The sequence below is a fragment of the Exserohilum turcica genome, assembly GCF_000359705.1.
Source record: "Exserohilum turcica Et28A unplaced genomic scaffold SETTUscaffold_9, whole genome shotgun sequence".
In the NCBI taxonomy this organism is placed as follows: Eukaryota; Fungi; Ascomycota; class Dothideomycetes; order Pleosporales; family Pleosporaceae; genus Exserohilum; species Exserohilum turcicum.
The window spans coordinates 2004659-2024309 of record NW_007360310.1 but is presented as its reverse complement, the minus strand read 5'-3'; the positions used below and the strand labels follow the sequence as shown (position 1 = coordinate 2024309).

Sequence of the window (19651 nt, the reverse complement as noted above, 5' to 3'; positions counted from 1 at the left end):
AGGCGTGAGAAAACGAAGGAAGGCCTCCTTCTTCTCCCTACTGCGCGCTAGCGCCTTAGCTGCAGGTGTTAAAAAGTGCTGTTAGTCGATTCCTCGTGGTCGGTTCTCCTAGATAGCGTGCTTTCCTAGCGGTTTCCAGAAAACTCGAAGTTGGTGTGTTGTCAAGTTTTCTAGAATAGGTGTAATTTTTGTTAAATATATACAAATCCCTTACAAGAAACTAATTGGTCGGTTCTCCTAGATAGCGTGCTTTCCTGGCGGTTTCCAGAAAACTCGAAGTTGGTGTGCTAGCACTACGTAGTGGCGGCGGAAAAAGGCCGAGTGAACCACGCCTACATACTAGCTGACGTCCAATCGTTTTGTTAGACACCTATCACCGTTATCCGTGGACGATCAGAAAAGAACCTCTCTGAAACGCATCATATGCTATTACACGAGCGTATATGCTGGCACTAGTGCCCTAAGAGCTGAAAGCTATTCGGAGAGCTGCAAGATGAGGTTCCCACATGGGGAATTGGTCATGCTAGGGCTTGATGAATGGTCAACTGCTTTGTCATTCTGTTTCGGCTGATGGCAGAAGCGTCTTCGGGGGTTATGTGAACGGCGTCCTCAGACATCTTCGTCAGCTCTGCGTGGCATTAGCATGTGTGTATTTGCATTCAATGTCATTATATCGCCGCCACGACGTACCTAATTCGTCAATCTCCTGGTAGGGCTTCCGTGTCAGCTTGCCACTGGAAGAACTGTGTTTCGTAGTGCCGTGCAGGCCCGATGATCCATAGCCTCTTCCCGAGTATCCTAGGCCATAGCTATGTCCATAGCCATACCCAGACCGTGTCTCTTCTCTTGGATAGAAGTAGAACCAGATTGGCCGTAGAGTGGGCAAGCACGCGCATACAAGACCCAGTGATAGCTCAATGTTTGTCCAGAAAAAGACGGGCGCTGTGTAGTAGATGACATCGTCGGGGTGCTTGATGTACTCTTCCGCAATGGAATAGGTCGCCACCACGCGTGTGATACTTATGGCACATACACTGTTTTATCAGTCACGCTGCGTCGCTTCGAGATGAGGGAAGCAATCCACTTACGCTGCACCCAAAGAAAGCATCACAATGACAGCCACCTTTTTCTTCCTCTCCATTCGCACGCTCATTACCATAGGGATGGGAAGAATAAGGATGACGAGATCTGCGAAAACATCGGTATAATATTTTGAGCAGTCAGCCCTTGTCATAATGTTGATTGAAACCCAGACTAGATCACCTGTCTGCGATGATCAGTCAGGTCAAACATGGGGTGACCTACCAACAATGCCAGAAACATTGGCACAGTCTTGACACAGCTGTTACCGTAGTAGGGCTCGATGAAGACAGTGATAGGGTAGCAAGTAAAGAGATGCGAGAAAGAAAAGCTGATGGTCCAGCCGATCACATACGCCAACGCGGCATATACAAAGAGGCGGAATTTCCGGACGTTGAAGATGTTCTTGTACAAGATCAAGATTGACGATTTGACGAGGCCAAGTCCAATGATGGAAATCATGTTGATTGCAAATTTTGTCTAGAGTATTATCAGAGCAAGACTTTCTGGGCAAAGATGGACAGACTGACCTCTTCGAAGAAGATTAAGCCAAGATCGTCCATGATAGGTCGACCCTGCGCGTCGAGGGGCTGGTGAGACCCCAAGTAGCCATGTATCGCCGCTGTTCCGAAAGGTTAGGTGGTAAGTCTGCTAAGGTGATGCGGAGACCGACTGGCTAGTTGCAAGAAACAGCATGTCACACAGACTGCCTGTGTTCAGTCAGCTTTTGCAGTTCTTGCTTTGTGCTCAGGTTCTCCGTGCATGTTTCTTACCAGTGCAGCGACTGTGAGAACGTCATCCCATCCAAGACGCTTTGATATTCTCTTCGCCCACAGTCGTAAGCAGACAAACGCAAACGGCAGTATCGCAAACGCGATGGCGAGACCAATCATCATGTCTTTCGAGTAGTTGTGATACATGATGTCTACCAGTCAGAAACCACTGGATCGTGTATAGGTGTGAGTTGGCAGCCTCTGGAACCGCGGCCTTTGGTGATGGAAAGTACCCCTCTAATCGGGCAATGTGCTGAAGATTCCTGAGTATCCATTGACTCTGGGAATACGATTGATTTTACTACGAGGGATGTATCAAGTATGGAAGACGCCACCCTCATGATGCACTCCTCCCTGTTCCATGTGACACGTACCGATCGTCTGCAAGCGGGTGATGTGTGGTCCCTGGCCTATTTCCAGTGACATCCCAAGACGGTTTGCAACACCGACGAGATTAAGCACGGTCTGTGACGAGATCGACTAGGATGTCCAAGTGCCTGGGAGTAGTTTATCACGGATTCAACCGGACTCGAGCGATCCTACACGGTCGTATGATGAAGCCAAGTCGCTGGCGCGTAGGAGTGGGCCCCTCCAAGTCGGGACAGTGACAGGTTGCATTGCCAAGCCACGGGTGGCTCAGGTCCCAGTCGCGCCATTCCAGTACCAAGTCGGCAGCCTTCTTGTACTATACCCAATTCCTTCTTCTCCTTCTCCCGTCCTCCCGGCACAGCAGCCGAGTTCCTTCGCGAGAATCGGAACGCCGCGCCCTGTCGCACATCCTGGTTGGAATCGTTCAATAGCAGGCAGTGCGGGATGGCGCAACCCATTTTGGGGAAAGATGTGCGAAAAAGAAAAGCAAATTAAGTTGTGCTCAAGCGCACAATCTTGCAGAGCCTCATTCGTGTGATGCATATGCAGCGACTAGCAAGTGCATCACATAAAGCACTACACAGTTCTTGTAGGATCGTCTTCTTGTGCAGATGTAGAAGTTGGAAATGCTCGTTCGCGTGGGTATGATTCATGGTAGCGTACATACAAGGTCCCATATCAATACGTATGGGCCGTGATATGCATTGCAGTCCGAAGTGCGGCCGCTGCACGAGCCCAAATCTATACACTGCAGCAAGTTGTAGAATCCTTGGTCTCAAGTATCCATCTCTTGCCGCCAAACCGGCCTGTTGCTTTTTTGAACAATGGCTGCCGTTGTACAGTAAGCCGTTGGATGAGTCTTTTGTGTAGGAATCGCTCTGCGGCATCATGTCGATGGCTGAACAGCTGTTGTTTGCTATCCCTCTCTTTCTCGTGACCCCAAGCCGGCATTCAAATGTCCTTCAAGATTTTGTTTTTCAGATGAGGCCAGGTGCTTCTTATAAAATGAGGGCTGTGATGCTTCTAGTTCGTGCTTGTCCATAACCACATTGGTACTCCAACCGATACAAGCTGCCACCCCTCTGCGTCTCCTCGCCCTGGCTGCAACATGTGCTGGACAGTTCACAAACTGGTTAACATCATCGCTTAACTCCATTATGAGACCTAGCCATCCAGCCATACTTGTCCGTTCCAGCGCGGCGCTCGTCCTTCTTCGCGTGATAGCCCTCTTTGAGACTAGGTCCTTCTACTCTATGGTCTTATTCGGTTGTATGGGCACAATGCGTGCTTCATCTTTGGCTATGGGTGTTTCCTCGGCTACAGACTCGGTTTGGTCTTTACTAGATTCCGTGGAACTAGTTGACTCGCTGGAAACCTTGGCGTTTGAGACTTGTCGATGCCCAATACCCGGCATTTCAGCTGCAAGAAGCTCCATTTCTCGTTCAAGCCTTTCTAACTCTCCTTGTATAGCTCTCTTCTTTTCTCGGTCAGAGATTTGCCTGTTCCATTCCGTGTTCCTCTTCTCACCCTTGCCGCTAGTCCGACCGACTTCATCTGAGAGACCAGGATTGAGTGAGCGATTAACTCTGGACCTCTCCACATTCAGCATTGTCTTCATTGCGTCACGTTCTTGCGCAAACTCTGGGTCTGTCCAAAAATGGTTGCTATTATGGGAGCGCAAGTCGCGGTGGAAGTCGCCGACGAGGTACAAACTGCCCGTCAGCACTATAGGTCGGCCTTTTTCAGTCATGAATTTGGCTGCGCACAGTGCTCGAAATGCACCACCTTCCGGTATCGCTAGCCCTGTAATGCGAGGTTGCACACGATATGCTATTTCAAGCAGGTGCTGTGGGTCCATTGGTTTTACCCATGGCATGCCGTCCACAGGGCCAAATGAAGTCGTGATGACATTGTCTCCTGGCTGCAGTAGTGTCTGGAGGTACTCTTGTGCATCTTTGCCTTCAGTCATGGCAAGTACCCAGGTAACTGGCCATCCTCCTCGAGGCGGAAAGCCAACGCCAGGTATTGCGCTATCTCTGAGGACCGTTTGAACATAACCGCTGAGCGATTTCGCAGCATCAGGGTTGTGGGCACCGTCGACTAAAATATTGCGTCCTTTATGTTGCGGATAATCGCCAAAGATGGGCGGGACTCTAACCAGTTGCATACGGCCACGATTCGGAACTATGCGGGACTTGTAAAGCATGCGCCCAATGTCAAAAGGCCTGAAGTAAAGCCCTAACCTCCTGAGAGCTTGCCTAGCAGCAATGGCAGCCAAGGTTGCATTCTCACGTTGAACCAGTGGCAGATGTCTAGTGAACTCCAGCCAGTCATGTTTTTTGAACAGGGCTTTACGAAGGTCCGGCGGGTTATGGTCGAGTCGTAGACCAGCGCCGATACTTTTTGCGTATGCTTGGATTGTGCCTTGGACATTCCGCTCACTGCTCGGGTTGATGATGTACGGCACCCGGGGTCTAAGGATGCCAGCCTTGTGTAGGGCAATTTCCTCTAGAGTGTTACCCAGAAAGTCTTGGTGGTCACGGGCGATTTTGGATATGACGGAGATTGCTTGGTTGTTCAGAATGTTGGTGGCGTCGTGCTTGCCACCCATGCCAACTTCGACCACACCAATCTCGACTTGCTCTTGATTGAAGATGTCGAAAGCGGTAGCAGTCAAGATCTCAAACGGAGAGGCATTGATGCCATTTTTCAGGCTGAGGTCGAGGTAGTGCTGCTCCGTCTTCCGAAAGAGCGCCTCGTCTACGGGCTGGTTGTCGATGGAGATGCAGTCCCATCTGCACGCGTTAGACGACGGACAGACGGGTCGCACGACAAGGCACTTACTTACCTGTCTATGAGGTGTGGAGAGGTGAATTTACCGCACTTGATTTTGCGGCGCACGATGAGGGTGGCAGCGTAATGACAGATGGAGCCCTTGCCATTGGTGCCGGCGACATGGATTGCCCTCCACGGGAACTGGACATTGTTCAAGAGCTGGCTGATCCGTTCCAAGCCAGGCTGGATCATGGCCGTGGGGACAGGGAGAGGGTGCTATAGCAGAGGCAGAGGCAGAGGCAGAGGCAGCGGCAGCAGCAGCAGCAGCGGCAGCGATGGGCGGCTGTTGACTCACGGAAGCGAGTGAACCAGAGGCTGCAAGAGGCAACGGCGGCTTGGCGATGGCGCCTGCCCAGGCGCTTCCGCTTCCGCCTCAGCCTCAGCCCCAGCCTCAGCCTCAGCCTCGGTGGCGCAGGCGTGGCGCAGGCGTGGCGCTTCGCTGTTTTGGGCTGCTAGCTCCCCCTCCGGCCATCGCCAGCCCATCCGTCCACGCGCGTCACCATCAACACGACATCTCCACCATCTTCCCTGACCCCCCATCCCCCACAACACAACACACTCGGACTCGGCTGGCGCAATGGGCATTCCCATCGGATGGAACATCAAGCGCGAGCAAGCAAGGGACAAGGACCTTCTGCGAGCCGACTTGACGGGCCAGCGCTCGCCCATCCGGCGTCGCGTCCGACCAAACCGGTCGCCACGGCCGCACACGACGCTCGACACCGAGTTCCTCATCTCGGCGCCGGGCGCTGCTGCCCACATCGAATGGATCCCGCGCTCGTCGCACCGCCCGCGCCTCGCGCCGCCCCCGGTGCCCGAAGTCTCGAGATCAGACTACCGCGGCAATGAGGCTGCCGGCAACCCCCCTCCGCCGCTGAGCCCCATCAGCACCCTGCGCCGGTCGCGCAACCGCCTGGATGAGTTCATCCGCACCTATGGCACCCGCAGGGCCCGAGACACGGAACGCTCTCTTGCAGGCCTCACCCCGGGCTTTGCGCCCGCCACAGCCTCACCACCTTCGCGCGCAGACACAGCACACGACGCGCGCGACGTTTCCCGCGTCCGCGAGCGGCCTTCGTACCGTCGCGCTGCCCACCCGAGATTGACACGTTCGCGGAGCCCCCGCGCGGACCGATATGCGCCAAGGAGCGACGGCACCAGCACGCCTGATGAAGACCACGAAAGCAGCGACAACACCCCCGTGGCCTTTCCACAACTCCGCAGAATGGGTCGCCGCACCATCGCCGATGGACCGTTGCCTACAAGCTCGTTGCGCGAATCCTGGAGCCCGGTGCCCGCTCTGGACGGCTTGGGCGACCGCAATCGCAGCGTCAGTCCATTCGACGACCAATTGAGCTGGGATACCTTCCTTACAACCGTCGTCGACGATCCCGTTGCGCCAACTGCAACATCGTCATTTGCGTCAGCCGCCGCGTCAGCCTCGTTCACAGACTCGCACCCCAGTTCCCGGGCAGGCAGTTCGAACTCGGCCTCGTCCTCGCAGACCCATCTCACGATCCCTTCACGGCGCCCAAGTCCTCTGCAGCACGATCAATTCCTCCGTGCTTGCGATACTTCAGACAACGACACGGCCTCAGACACGGAAGAGGACGAGGAGACTGAAGTACGTGTTCCCATGCGCCGCCCACACACGGAACACCCGGGAGACGAAGACGGCCTCTCAAGTTCGACAGCGCCCCGTCGCAGAATGCGGCCATCATACTTCTCAAACGAGCCCCCGATGCGCGACGCAGAGCGCTACTCGCTTCGCATAATCGACCGGTCCCGCGACGCAAGCGTCTATGTACACAACTTCTACAACCGAGCCAACCGAACCAACTGGCGAAACACGCAGACGGAAGAAGCCTCAAGGCCTCCAATGTCGCAGCTCGACGGACCTGCCGACGAGCCTGCAAACACGAGTGAGGAGGAGACCCCCCCGCCATTGGTACGGGCCGATTCTACGCCATTAGACCAGGAACTCCGTGACGCCCGGTCCTTGCTCGAGCGTCTTGCGCACCGCCAAGATATCAGCGACGACTTTTGGGCCTCGGTCGGCTTGACGCGATCTTTTGCTGATCCCGTTGAGCGCTTTCAAGAGCTTGAACGTCTTTGATGATGATGCACAAGAAGAAGGAAAACAAGACTCGTTGTCATTGTGCTAACATCTTCCACTGTTCGCAAGTCGGCTGGACCGGTTCAACTAATCACACATTTGTTCTACTTATCTCTTTTTTTCTCCTCAGAAAAATCAAGTATTCATTTTTTGGACCCTCCTACCTTCTTTTGGGGCGGGGACTTCAGGGATTCTATCAAGGGCTTATTTCTTTTGTGACGTGGGGTGCCGCTTAGGGAAGCACAGGCTTGTGCAAAAAGTCACGCGGACATGGGATAAGAAAGGGCGGGGGGGGGGTTACCTGTTGACGAATTATATATCCATTTTGTTTTTCTTCCGACATACAAGTAGCATGTCAGCCAGAGGGCGGGGAGGTACAAGAAGAAGAGAAAGAGGGAAGTAGGCCCCAAACAACCTAGGGACTCCATCTATATCGTCTCGTCATTCATTATGTCGGCTAGCTCCGAGCAATCAAGCAACGGGAATGGGAGAACCAAAAACAAAGCGGTCATGTCCAGCCTCAATGAAAAAGAAATTTATATTTTGCACGCCACTCTGAGCGGTGCTTTTTCTTATCTTTTGGTCTTGTTGCACGTCGGGGTTCGTGAATATGCGCATGCCCTTGTGAGGATGTGAGAATTACTACAAGTAATGCTGTGTTTTGTCTAAAAAGAGAATGTAGGGTACACGTATGCTATAGTACAAGTACACTCCCTAATGCTGACGTGTGGTATCAAAAAGATGAAGAAGAAGAAAGGGAAAAAAGAACCCAAAACGACAACGCCCGTATTGCCACGCTTTTTTTCTAGGCACGCAAGCAAAGTCTCTCTCGCTCTCACTTGGACGTCCTCTTGATCTGCAGCGCAACCAGCTTCTCCGCATTCCCAAGCCACTTGTCCGCAAACGTCTTATCGGTAAAGCGCTCAGCAGACCGGCGGGCTCGGCGCCGCATGTCCAGCGTCTCCTGTGGCGAAAGCGTGAGCGCTTTTCGGAAGCCTTCTGCATATTCTTGGGCCGTGCTAGCATGGAAGCCTGTACAATGTGTCAGAGTTATGCCGAATGGACATTTACCGTGTACTATGCAATCGAATCCAAAACTGACCAGTAGGCTTTCCGTCCACGTCGACCACAATGTCAAGCTTTGGGCCGCCGGAATTGTTTACGACGGCAATCATGCCTGCGGCTTGGTACTCGACGACGCCGATGCCAAAGTGCTCGTTCCACATGGCGTTGACGCCTACGCTTGATGTGCGCATCCGTTCGAGCATCAGGGGCCACGGCGCGTCGCAAATGAATTCTACGTTATCCTTGATGTTCAACTCATGCGCCAGGAGGCGCAGCTGGTAGACTCGTTTGGCGTCGTCATGCGAGTTGCGCACCGATCCTATTAGCACTAGCTTAGGGGTTTCATTAGAGTATGCGGGAAGTTCCACCTTGGAATGTAGAAATGAGGCAAATGCTTCGAGAATCAGTCGATGGTTCTTTTCCGGTCGGAATTGCGCAATGTAGACGAGGTCTGGGCCACGGTTCTTCTCGCTGGACTCGGACACCTCGACGGCCTCTGTAACTTCTTCGACTGCGACAGGGGGGAAGACGACGTCAATATCGAATGCCTTGCTGCGCTTGGTGCGATAGGGCCCCCAGAGCGACTTGACATGGCCTTGGACTCCCGAGACGAAGAGGCTCCCACTGCCGCTAAGCCAGCAATTGCCTAGCGCCAGGGTCCCATGCTTCCCCCCCCCCCGGCCCGGCCGCCAGGAACCGTCATCCCACCTGAACAACTGTCCAGCTTCTCCAAAACATTCACCTCCGCCCATGGATTGACTTGGCCTTCCGCTCCGCCCCCCCCAACAGCCAGCCCCGACAGCCCTCACCGTGCCTGGCCAAGATGGGTCTGCTGCACATGCTTCTGTCGCTGCTCGTGCCTGCACTTATGGCGCTTCTTCTACTTCCCAAGGCGCTGCACTTGGCTGCAGGACTGGTGGGCCAGCACCTCCGCCGATGGTCCCGCACACGGCGGGAACTGCTGCTGGCGCGAGCTGAAAGCGAGGCCAAGGCATACGAGGCCGACCGGAAGAACAGGAAGAAAGAGGAAGACGAGGACTGGGAGCAAGTGGGCAGTACCCCTCGTAGTAGCGCGGCCAAGGGCGGCCAGGCCCATGGCGACTGGGACGGCATCGTGGGTTTCTTCCACCCGTTCTGGTATGTATGGCGAGTCTCAAAGGGCGGGCACATGGCCGCTAACAAAAGGCTTGCACAGCAATGCAGGAGGCGGCGGCGAACGAGTTCTCTGGGCCGCCATTCGAGCACACCAAAAGCGCTGGCCAAAGGCTATTTGCATCGTCTACACGGGCGACCACGACGTCGACAAGGCAGACATACTCAAGCGCGTCCGAGATCGCTTCAACATCGACTTGTACCCGCCCACCGTCCACTTTCTCTATCTGACAACTCGCGACTGGGTGCTTGCAAGCACATGGCCACGCTTCACCCTACTCGGACAGTCTCTCGGCTCCCTGATCCTCGCGTACGATGCTTTCTCGCTCCTCGTCCCAGACGTCTTCATAGATACCATGGGATATGCATTCGCCCTTGGCCTGTCTTCGTTTCTCTTTCCTACTGTCCCGACAGGCGCATACGTACACTACCCGACCATCTCGACCGACATGCTCGATTCGCTGCAAGTTGGAGGAAAGGGCATCCACGAAGGCGCTGGCACAGGATACCGCGGACTGGCAAAGAAGAAATACTGGCAGCTGTTTGCAAAGCTCTACAGCAAAGTCGGCAGTACCATCGACGTAGTCATGACAAACTCGACATGGACACGATGTCTTGCCGTGCATGCACAACCACCACCGCTGCTGCTGCTGCTACTGCTCTCGCCCACAAAGCACAACACCATGCTGTCCCCGCGCCTGCTGCGCCCACCAGCATGCCAATTGCTTCCAAGGAGCGCTCGCCCATCCAGAGCTCCAGCATGCCGTCCCACAGCGCGCGCCTTCCATGCCTCGGCCCCGCGACAGGATCCCCTCATTGACACGCTGCTCTACCTCCCGCACGAGATGATATCGCTGATACATGGCGCCGCCCCCTGGTATGCCGCCATACCCCTCAGTGCCTTTGTTGCTCGCGGCCTGCTCGTCACCGTGGCCGGAACACGTGCGCGCGCTCTCATGGCCCGCTACATTGGCCTGCACCCGCTGCGCCAGGCACTAGCATTCCAGAAGCGAGACGACATCTTGAAGCGCGGTGGGTTCCGCACGCCCCAACAAGCCACGCTCGCAGTCAAGAAAGAGGTCAAGGACATGACGTCGGCATTGGACAAGAGGTGGAATGTCACCCTCTCCGGCCAGCTTAGTTGGACGCTGGGGCAGATACCCATCTTCTTCGCAATGGCCGAGACCATACGGCAGAAATGCGGCGCCCAGGATGGCCTGCTGGGCATGGCAATGTCTGTACTCAGAGGCGAGCGAACGACAATGACGACAGAAACTGGCCAAGTCGTAGCGCGAGTGACTCCTTCCGAGTGGTTCGAGCCATCGCTGGCAACAGAGGGTATGCTCTGGTTCCCGGACCTGCTTCTTCCAGACCCAACCGGTGTCCTCCCGTTTATCGCATCAGGCATCATGTTTGCAAACATCTATACCTCGAAGAATACGGTTGAAAACGGTGCCAACTGGCCCAATCTACTTCGACGGACCTTGCTCTGCGTTTCGCTGCTCATCGGCCCACTCTGCCAAAACCTGCCTGCGGCTCTTATGCTGTATTGGTCATCGAGCACGGCTTCAGTCATGCTGTGGAACGTCTGGCTCGACAAAAGGTATCCTGCGCCACGAGGTTTCAACGCATGCAAGCGGCCACTGCTCATGCCACCAACGCCCATCTCAAAGGCACGGAGAGTGTAAATACTGTGCCTGTGTTCAAATTGTAGAATACTTCCACAAAGCTCACGGGGCATTCTGATGAGACTACGACCATTTGGGAGCTCACCTTGCTCAGAGGTAGCCAACCTCGGCAGTAGACCAAGGGAGCAAGACGCTACATTTGTGTGCGTATACTTATGGTACTCCATGTTTGGTGTTGCTCTGCATCTGCCTGTCCATTCCATGTGCTTGGGTATACTTCAGAAGTGTAGTAGATGCCCAAAAGATGACGTGATACCGAGGACAAATGCTCCCAGCTGTTTGAAGCGACGGCCACGGAAACTATATATATCTGGTTTTCGAGAAGATGCGCCACTACGAAATCATATAGCTTGTTCAGAAGAAAGAAAAACAAGTTCAGCCGTCTATCCATGTCCGTAGTCAAGACAAGTGCTCAAAATACCAATTTCGAATCACGCATTCCCCAGGTTACTATTTACAGTCATTGCCAGAGTACAAGGCGACAATGTATTTCCAGCCCAAGAGATGTTGGAAAATCAATATAGGGCCCATGCATCCATTGATTGATTCACTCACTCTCACCTGGTATGCGTCTGTTGTACATGCTTCTCTCGCATACACCATGTCCAGGAATGGTAAGGCTAGAGAGAGCAGCAGGAACTAGACACTTGATAATAGTAGTAGTGCTCAGACGAATTCACGTTGATACAGCCAATTTCTCATGCACGTCGCCATTCCTATCATCATCATAATCAACATATACATAGGCGCGAGAACAGTCTATGAAAACAACGAAAAGGAGCATTTCACAGCACAATGCCACACAAGCAAAAATAGTACAACAAACCAAACAAGTAAACCGAGCAAATAAACAAACAAACACAAAGGTATTTTTCAAAGTCTATGCAACTTGGTAACGCAAATGGACAAACCCAAAATCAGCCGTCTAGCGTGCAAAAAAAAAGAAGGAAAAAGGAAACTGTGTCTATGTATTACCCAAATCATGATTCCAATCCCTGGGTTCCCCCCAAACTTACTTTTTTTTTCTTCACTCCAAATGCCCTCCAGAGAGCCCATGATCCTATCATCTCCCATCACCTCATATCAAATGAAGATGCCAGCAATCTTCTTTGCTCTTCCGTGTCCATTGGGTAGACATTCCCCAACTTCCACTGCTCGTTCCATATAAAACATTACGCATGTCCGCATGCACCATCACCCGGGAACCACCAATCCCATTGTCCCAAACCAGCAATCAGCCCAACCGCCCATCATCCACCTGCCCAACGCAGATTCAATCAACCAAGACGCCTGGTACATGCAAATGACGATAGCGAGAAGAGAAAAAAAAAGAAGCGACTTCAGTAGACTTTCAACGCCATGATCCCAGTATGCAGAGTGTGATGCGGAAAGAAAAGAGTGAAATCCGGACAAACGCCGACGCTAATGGTGTGCAGGAGGACAGAAAAACATGTTTCGCCCATTACGGTAAAACAAAACGATAAACCAGCGCACAAGACAATGTGTACGTACGTTAGTGTGGTGTGGAGACGCAAGCTCGTATACGCCCCGGGCAATTGTCGGACGGTTAGAAACACCCGCGTTACCGACTTGGATAGCATCACTGCAGAATCCCCATTGACGGTGGTCATATGCCGTGGTCATACGCGCCGGCTTGTCTGACTCAATAGCCGGTCAGCCCGTTCAAAGACATTGAGTGTGTTGGAACCTTGCGAGGGCATCCTGGGTGTATTCGGAATAGTTGCCTGAGCGGCGGCACCTAATGCGGCGCTCAACGGCGTTGCAGGTACTGGCGTGCTGTATCCACCCGACCCTTGTGACCCAAAACTCGCCGTAGAATAGGGCTGTGCAGAAAAGACTGAGGCCATTGCAGGGATTGATGTATTAATCGGGCCTGGGAAAGACCCTCCCCCACTCGACGACATGGTTCCATTCGGCTTGTTTAAAAACTTGGGTGGTTGTGTCCGTGATGTGAATGAGGAGAGGCTCGGCGGTCCCATCAAGCCAAGATTGTTGCTTGTAAGATGCGACCATGGACTGTCATTGATAGCCAGACTAGCTTCTTTGACCATCTTATGCAACGGTCGCATGAGTTGCTTAACCTCACCAGTGAGCAGCTTATGCTCTCTGCCTTGTTGGGTATACGCTGCGGCAAGCTCTTGCCAGGCCTAGCATGGATTCGTTAGCAAGCCGGTCTCGAGTTGAGGGGCACAATGTGGGGTACATACCTTGATGAAGCCCATGCATTGCTGCCAGAAATCGGGCTGGTCTCTAGTATAATTGTCTTTGAGCTGCATCTGTGACAGGCGGCTGGCCAGAGGGTTCGCCATCTGCTGAACCTCATTGGCCTTATCAATGAGATTTGCCAATGCCTTTACTCTGGGGTCTTCAGAGTCGAGGTCACGTCGCAGACTATCAAATTGCTCTCGCATCATGCGCGTGATGTGAGCTATCGAGTTTCTGCAGCTATCAGATGCGTTGCGGAGTTTGGTGTAGATTCTATCAAACTGAGCGTCTTCGTCCGTCTCATCAAAGCTGCTGGTAAGCGTGTTGGATCGCGTCATGCCAGGTGCCGTGGTCGAGAAGGATCCTCCGGAGCGGGGCGTTGCGGCGCTGAGGCTCGTCAGGGTGTTTGATCGACTGTTGTCATTGCTGTGTAGAATGACGGGCGGAGGCATCTGATATCCGGTCCGCAGCTGCGGCGGGGATACTGGGAAGCGACGAGGCCTCGACGGTCGCGCACGGACTGTCGCGAGGTTGTCACCCCCGGTGGGCTTGACTGCTGCGGCAGAAGTATCTCTGAACTGTGCACCTAGTATCGAGCAAGCATTCCTCATCTCGATTAGGCTGCCTTGCTGAAGAAGCAGGAAGGTTCGCATGATGTGTGCATTCGCATTTTGGGTAATCTCGATGCGGTTCTCGGCGACTGAGAGAGTGATGGACATGAAGGAGTCGAGACATCTTAGTGCATACATGTACACGCTTCGAGACAGTTTCTGCGCTTCTTCCTCGTCTGCTTCGACTAGCCGATCGAATTTGTGCAAGACTTCGTTCAGTGCTCGAATGTTGAGGTACGTGGTAGAGTACCTGCGGTAGAAGTCTTCTTTGCGACGTAGACCCTCCTTGGTCTTGGCCGTCAACTTGATGGAACGCACCATGTGCGATACACAGTCATGCAGTTGGGAGATGGCGTAGAGAAAGTTTTTTGCAGCTTCCACGACGATATCGGGCGCACGCGATCCACGATGGTGTTCACGGACGTCGGACAGCGGACGATTTGAGAGATAGCTGACGGTGCCAGTGTCGTCGTAAGCACCCGTATTGGGCGGTCCAGAGAAGCCATTGGCAGCGGAATTGGCAGGGACCAAGATGCCCTGACTAAAGCCCCGGAAATGGCTGCTTTGGCGCAACTCGTTCACCGATGCCAAGTCGGATGTCTTGTTGGTGTAGATGCCCATGCGCTTCTGGCGCTGCGACGAGGGCCCTGAGCCTTCGCTCTGGCTGCGGTTGCGCTCGCTGTTCCCGTTTGTCAGGATCAGGGGAGCGACCGGGGGCCTCTTGGTGACGGTAATGCCAGAGCCGGTGCCATTGCTCGTCGTGGACCCCACACGATAGTGAGAGCGAACCGGAATGGGCGGGGCAGCCAGTCCAGGAGAATCGGGCTTGGCGTCGGAGAAGCCTTCAATGTTGCCTATGCTGGGTCGCACGGGGAAGCGCCCCCCGTTGGCTCGCTTGGACGGGCGAGGTGTCTCAGGATTGCTCTCGGTCCAGCTCTCGTCGCCAGAAGACTCGACGCGCACGCGTTCCAGCTCGACGCGCTGGCGTTCTTTGGATATGTGTTGGCGCATGAAGCGCTTGACCTGGGTGGCTATGACGGCATCTCGCTCGTTCTCGTTGGCGGGCGAGGGGGCATTGTCTTTGATGGTGCACACGTCGGGCGGGGGGAAGACGAGGGGATTGCCGTCGAGCTTGAGGACCTGCAGGCTGTTGATCTCGCCCAGGCACACGGGCAGCTCCTCGATCTTGTTCTTTGCAATGGCCAGCACCTTGAGCGACGTCAGGTTTGCAATCTTGGTGGGGATGGATCGGATCTTGTTGCGGCTCACGTCGAGAATCTCCAGCGACGTCATCTCGAGGATCTGGCAGCGGGTCAGCGGGCTACGAGGCGGGCGGCAGGGCGGGCCAACGTACGGCGTCGGGGATCTCGCGCATGGCATTGTAGCGCACATTGAGGTAGCGGAGGCGCCTGCACTCGACCAGACGCGAGGGCAGCGTCGAGAGCAGGTTGTGCGAGAGGGCGAGCCTGGCACGTCAGTAACACGGCCATGGCGGCGGCGGCGGCGAGGGGGCGTTACCTTTCAATCTCGGCGCGGATGACATCGATGACCTCGTCGGGCAGGCGGGCAATGTTTTTGTGGCCCAGGTCGATGGTGATGCCGGGCTGCTGCTGCTGCTGCTGGTGCAGCTCGCGGGGCGTCTCTGCGGCGGCGCGGTGGCTGATGTCCTGGCGGGAGTGCTCGAAGGCGGACTTTGTGAGGGCCACGACCTGGTCGTCGGAGATGGGCGTGGGCGTGTCGTTGCTCATGGCGAGCGGGCACGGGGTCAGCGCGGCGGGTGGGGTGCGGCGAGGGCTGGGGCATACATGCTGCGGTGGGCGGCGACAGCAGAGGGGGGCGGGGGAGTACAAGAGCGCGAGAGCGAGAGGGCGGGAGAGAGACAGAGGGCGCCGTGCGGTAGGGCAGGGCAGGGCAGGGCAGGGGAGGCGAGCGCGCAGGCTGGTGGTGGTGGTGGTGGTGGTGCTGGGTGCTGGGTGCTGGGTGCAGGTGGTGATGCCCGCCTAGGCTGCTTTGGGCACTAACGGCTGGCCGGCCTCCCGGCCTGTCAGGGCCCGCCCGCCTTTGAAACATCGACCTGGAACTGCTGCCGCCCACGACAGCAGCAAAGCAGCCTCGCACCCCCCAGCTCTGACACGCCGCCCACACGTGAAACGCCTTGCGATTGCTGCCAGATGCATCCACATCCACGTCCACATCCACATGCGCATGCGCATCCGCATCCACACGCCCCTTGGGCCTGCCCAGTGCCCGCCGCTCCCAGCACGTCATCTCGCACGTGACCCTGTCACCCGTTTGCGTTGCAGCCTGGCCAGCAACGGCCCAAACGGCCGTCGCCCTAGCCACCCGCCCAATCCACAGGCAACACCACTACAACCACTACCACCACTACCACCGCCGCCGCCGCCGCCGCCACTGCGACTACCATTACTCGGACATGCACATGCAAGACGACAGCCTGCACCCCTCCTGGCCGCCGCCGCGTCGCGACCACGGCTCCATGTGCCAGTACACGAGCCGCCGCTGTTCCGGCGCTGCTGCATCACGAAACCACATGAGAACTTGGAGCCCAACCCATCTCGTCGTGAGCCCCCAATGCAAGGTACAGCCATGCCCTGTGGCTGGCGCTAACCAGCGCCATGTCATTCTGTCAGGCACCGCTGCGTCATGATTGCTGTGCCCGCCTGCTTTGGCGGCACTGACACGACGGCTCGTCTTCACGTCGAATCTTCTTTTCTTTTTCCATTCCTCTGTCGCACTGCGACCACATCCATCATTCGCCCGCTTAGCCGCCGCCATGGACATTGACGACGCCGTGCCCCCTCCCATTCGTCGTTGGGCCAGAGCCACTCTGGAGGCACAGCAGCAGCAGCAGCAACACACACATGATGGCGCCTTTGTGTCGGACGGCACCCACGAGGAACTAGGTGTAGACGACGCTGCCCCACCCCCAATAGCGTCGACGCCATCAGCTTCGGTTCATGGTCGTCACTACACTGAGCCCACGCGTCATCCACCCCTTTCGCCAACTGTGAATCCACTGCGGTTACATCCAGTCGACCCACCACCGCACCCAACTCTTACCCGCAAATCTTCATGTTTGTTTCGGCAAGTAGAAGCTGGCCACGGCCCGTCACCTGACCCGGCTCCCGTAGTCCAGCCGCCAACTGCTCGGCGCCATGCACGTGGGCTTGTTTCGTATCGCAACAACAAGAGAGAAATCAACAACACCAAGAGACTTCCTCCCCATCTGCGCCGACAAACCTCTTTGGAGACGATTGATTCAGTGACGACCAGTGCTTCGGACGACCAAAGCGAATGTGGCCATGACATGGCCGAAGCCGAGGCCCCTTGGTCGGAATGGTACACGTTGGAAGACGATGCACTTGGCAGTCGGCCGCCCAGTGTCGTTTCCAAGCCGTCGTCGATGCACTCGGCAAGTGACAGCTCGGGACAGTCGGTCACGCCTGTCGAAACACGCATTGAGCATGCAAGTGTTGAGCAGCACACGCCTCAGTCCCTGTTTCGGAAGATGATACCTCGGAAATTGTCAGACAGGTTACAAGAGGCGCCTCCTGGCCCTGCTCGTATGGTGATTGAAAAGTCGACGACGATTGACCGATGCTCATACCACGTTAGCCCATCAGCGTCAGCCTCGTCGCCGAGCGAAGAGCAGCGCTCTGTGGATTCGGCACTAGACGAAGCCAAAAGAAGCCAATGCAGCGGAAGCAGCAAATGGAGCTCGAGTGGATATGACACGAGCATGCTTTCGGAAGGCGAGATGAAGAGATGCCAGAAGAAGGGCATCAATCCAGCCTTGTATGCCGAAATGCGAGCTGCGAGGAAAGGAAAGTGGGCTAGCCCCATCGCTGGGAACAGCTTTCTCTAGCACTCACTACACCTAGGGCTTTTGGTCCGGACTCTGACATTTGGACGAGGCCAACCTGACACGTCGTACTCGTAGGCGATGGTGCTTGGCGACGTGTTGCAGACAAGGCACTCGCTGCTTTTGCAGTGAGCAAAGACGGCGGCGTGTGGCGTCATGACAAGGGCGAGGTTAATTATGGCTGCAGCCTCGGGGGCAAGAGGCGTCATGATTGATAGCAGTGTAATATGCTGAGGCTGCATGTCATGGTGAGGTTTGGTGGCAGTGGGTAGGTGTAGGACGCGGTGGGACAAAGGTGCTTTGGGGTTATCAGCTTCCACCACTGGCAGCGTGTCGGGGGGGGGCATTATCAGAGGAGCTATTAATGTGCCGTGGACGAGGATTGGGAGCGCAGCAATATGGATGCATAGGGTGGGAGGGAGCAAGCCTGGGATGGAGGCTTCGCGTAGCGGGTATATGCAGCCATGTGCATGTACATGTGGCATTTTGTTATGGATGGATGGATGGTCAAGGCAATGAGGCGAGGACGGTATGGTGGATATTGCTCGCTTCTCTTTGTTAGATAGACATGTGCATGTACGGCTTATCGGGTATTATTCAACGGGTCGATAGATAGATGGATATATGGACGACGGTGGTATTAGGCTTTGTTCCAAGAAGCTTCTAGAGCATCCAGGGCCGACGAAACATTACCGCAAAGCAGTCATTGGTCTGCCGTGAGCAGCGAAACAAGGGCGGGTTTGTTTGTTGCTGTGCGATGGATTACCTCATGCAAAGAAACCGAGCAGTACTAGCCCGAATGCAGTTGGAGACTGGTCGATTTCTTTGGATGAGGGAGTGCATTCAAATCTTCTCTCTCTCTCTCTCTCTCTTTGCGCACATCAGATAGGCACACTCAAGGCCAAGGCAAAGGCTTCTCTGATGACGAACGATCTTGACACCAGGCTCCGATCGCACTAAGACTGATTTCTGCTCCAATCCCCACAAGCCGTGGTATGCAACCTGGTCTCCCGTGTGCACGACCTTCCCAAAGCAGCTGCCGCTACTATATACTGGAGGGTTGCATTGCGTGCCACATGCAGTACCCACTTGCCGCGCAATCTCACATGGACATGTACACATAGTTGTAGTAGATACATGGACGTTCATTTGGACCGTTGGGCTGGGAGGCAAACGGGCAGCAGCCCTCGTCATGGCGCATGTGTTGAGGCGGACCGTGTTCAAAAGGCACGCGGACGCGGCCACCTCTTCCCGCGCAGCGTGTCTGAGGTAAAGCATCGTGTAGATTGAAACGGCTTGGCATGGCACAGGCCGTGGTGTTGGTGTGGATCCTTTTGCTGTGTTTGTGCAGCGGGACAGGGTGGAGCAATGTAGTGTGTAATATGTAGTTATGGCGTATCCTTGTTGTGCGAGGGGGGTTGGTCAGACTACTTATCACCATGGGCGTGTAATAGCGGCCGCTATCTTGACTTGTTCTCGTGCTCGTTGGGTCCGTCTCCTTTGGATGCTGCCAAGCCTTGGTGGCATCTGTACTTACAGCCCGGGCACATGAACGCCTGTCGTGCCGTATACGCCGGAGGGACTACGGCACGAGTATACACGCAGTACACCTACACCTGTGCCTACATACTACATACTACGTACTTGGATACCACATAGACCAAGACCGACTGGTCTGCCATGACGGAGAAGCGCCCGTCGCCATTCCCTATGTGTATGCATCCGTCGGCCGGCCAGAAGTCCCGAGGCGCATATCCAATCCCATGCCAGTCCAGCCCTGTCCCGATGATGCTCGTCCTGTTCTGCTTGTAGACGCCACGGCCCTCGGTCATGCCTGCACCTGCATCTGCACC

General features: G+C 55.2%; 8 protein-coding genes across 8 annotated transcripts; 3 read left to right on the top strand and 5 right to left on the bottom strand.

Annotated features, from left to right (window-relative positions):
* Positions 1 to 518: 518 nt before the first annotated feature.
* On the bottom strand, positions 519 to 2000 carry SETTUDRAFT_24708 (uncharacterized protein; the record flags this gene model as incomplete). The annotated part of the gene is made up of 7 exons (XM_008033037.1): positions 519 to 628; positions 691 to 1034; positions 1089 to 1267; positions 1306 to 1560; positions 1611 to 1702; positions 1754 to 1790; positions 1854 to 2000. The coding sequence occupies 7 exons, from the start codon at positions 1998 to 2000 to the stop codon at positions 519 to 521; spliced, it is 1164 nt and encodes a 387-aa protein (XP_008031228.1).
* A 1468-nt stretch (positions 2001 to 3468) lies between these two features.
* On the bottom strand, positions 3469 to 5249 carry SETTUDRAFT_24707 (uncharacterized protein; the record flags this gene model as incomplete). The annotated part of the gene is made up of 2 exons (XM_008033036.1): positions 3469 to 5017; positions 5071 to 5249. The coding sequence occupies 2 exons, from the start codon at positions 5247 to 5249 to the stop codon at positions 3469 to 3471; spliced, it is 1728 nt and encodes a 575-aa protein (XP_008031227.1).
* A 385-nt stretch (positions 5250 to 5634) lies between these two features.
* On the top strand, positions 5635 to 7173 carry SETTUDRAFT_99762 (uncharacterized protein; the record flags this gene model as incomplete). Its single annotated transcript, XM_008033506.1, has 1 exon — positions 5635 to 7173. The coding sequence occupies one exon, from the start codon at positions 5635 to 5637 to the stop codon at positions 7171 to 7173; it is 1539 nt and encodes a 512-aa protein (XP_008031697.1).
* An 835-nt stretch (positions 7174 to 8008) lies between these two features.
* SETTUDRAFT_24705 (glycosyltransferase family 4 protein) lies at positions 8009 to 8990 on the bottom strand (the record flags this gene model as incomplete). Its single annotated transcript, XM_008033035.1, has 3 exons — positions 8009 to 8205; positions 8276 to 8862; positions 8947 to 8990. 3 exons carry the CDS (start codon positions 8988 to 8990, stop codon positions 8009 to 8011), a joined length of 828 nt encoding a protein of 275 aa, XP_008031226.1.
* Positions 8991 to 10073: 1083 nt separating this feature from the next.
* SETTUDRAFT_124730 (uncharacterized protein) lies at positions 10074 to 11405 on the top strand (the record flags this gene model as incomplete). The annotated part of the gene is made up of 1 exon (XM_008033505.1): positions 10074 to 11405. The coding sequence occupies one exon, from the start codon at positions 10074 to 10076 to the stop codon at positions 11076 to 11078; it is 1005 nt and encodes a 334-aa protein (XP_008031696.1). The 3' UTR covers positions 11079 to 11405.
* Positions 11406 to 12718: 1313 nt separating this feature from the next.
* On the bottom strand, positions 12719 to 15663 carry SETTUDRAFT_100195 (uncharacterized protein; the record flags this gene model as incomplete). Its single annotated transcript, XM_008033504.1, has 4 exons — positions 12719 to 13246; positions 13307 to 15217; positions 15270 to 15381; positions 15434 to 15663. 4 exons carry the CDS (start codon positions 15661 to 15663, stop codon positions 12719 to 12721), a joined length of 2781 nt encoding a protein of 926 aa, XP_008031695.1.
* Positions 15664 to 16709: 1046 nt separating this feature from the next.
* On the top strand, positions 16710 to 17801 carry SETTUDRAFT_100412 (uncharacterized protein; the record flags this gene model as incomplete). Its single annotated transcript, XM_008033503.1, has 1 exon — positions 16710 to 17801. The coding sequence occupies one exon, from the start codon at positions 16710 to 16712 to the stop codon at positions 17799 to 17801; it is 1092 nt and encodes a 363-aa protein (XP_008031694.1).
* A 1099-nt stretch (positions 17802 to 18900) lies between these two features.
* SETTUDRAFT_36076 (uncharacterized protein) lies at positions 18901 to 19630 on the bottom strand (the record flags this gene model as incomplete). The annotated part of the gene is made up of 2 exons (XM_008033090.1): positions 18901 to 19380; positions 19436 to 19630. The coding sequence occupies 2 exons, from the start codon at positions 19628 to 19630 to the stop codon at positions 18901 to 18903; spliced, it is 675 nt and encodes a 224-aa protein (XP_008031281.1).
* Positions 19631 to 19651: the final 21 nt, after the last annotated feature.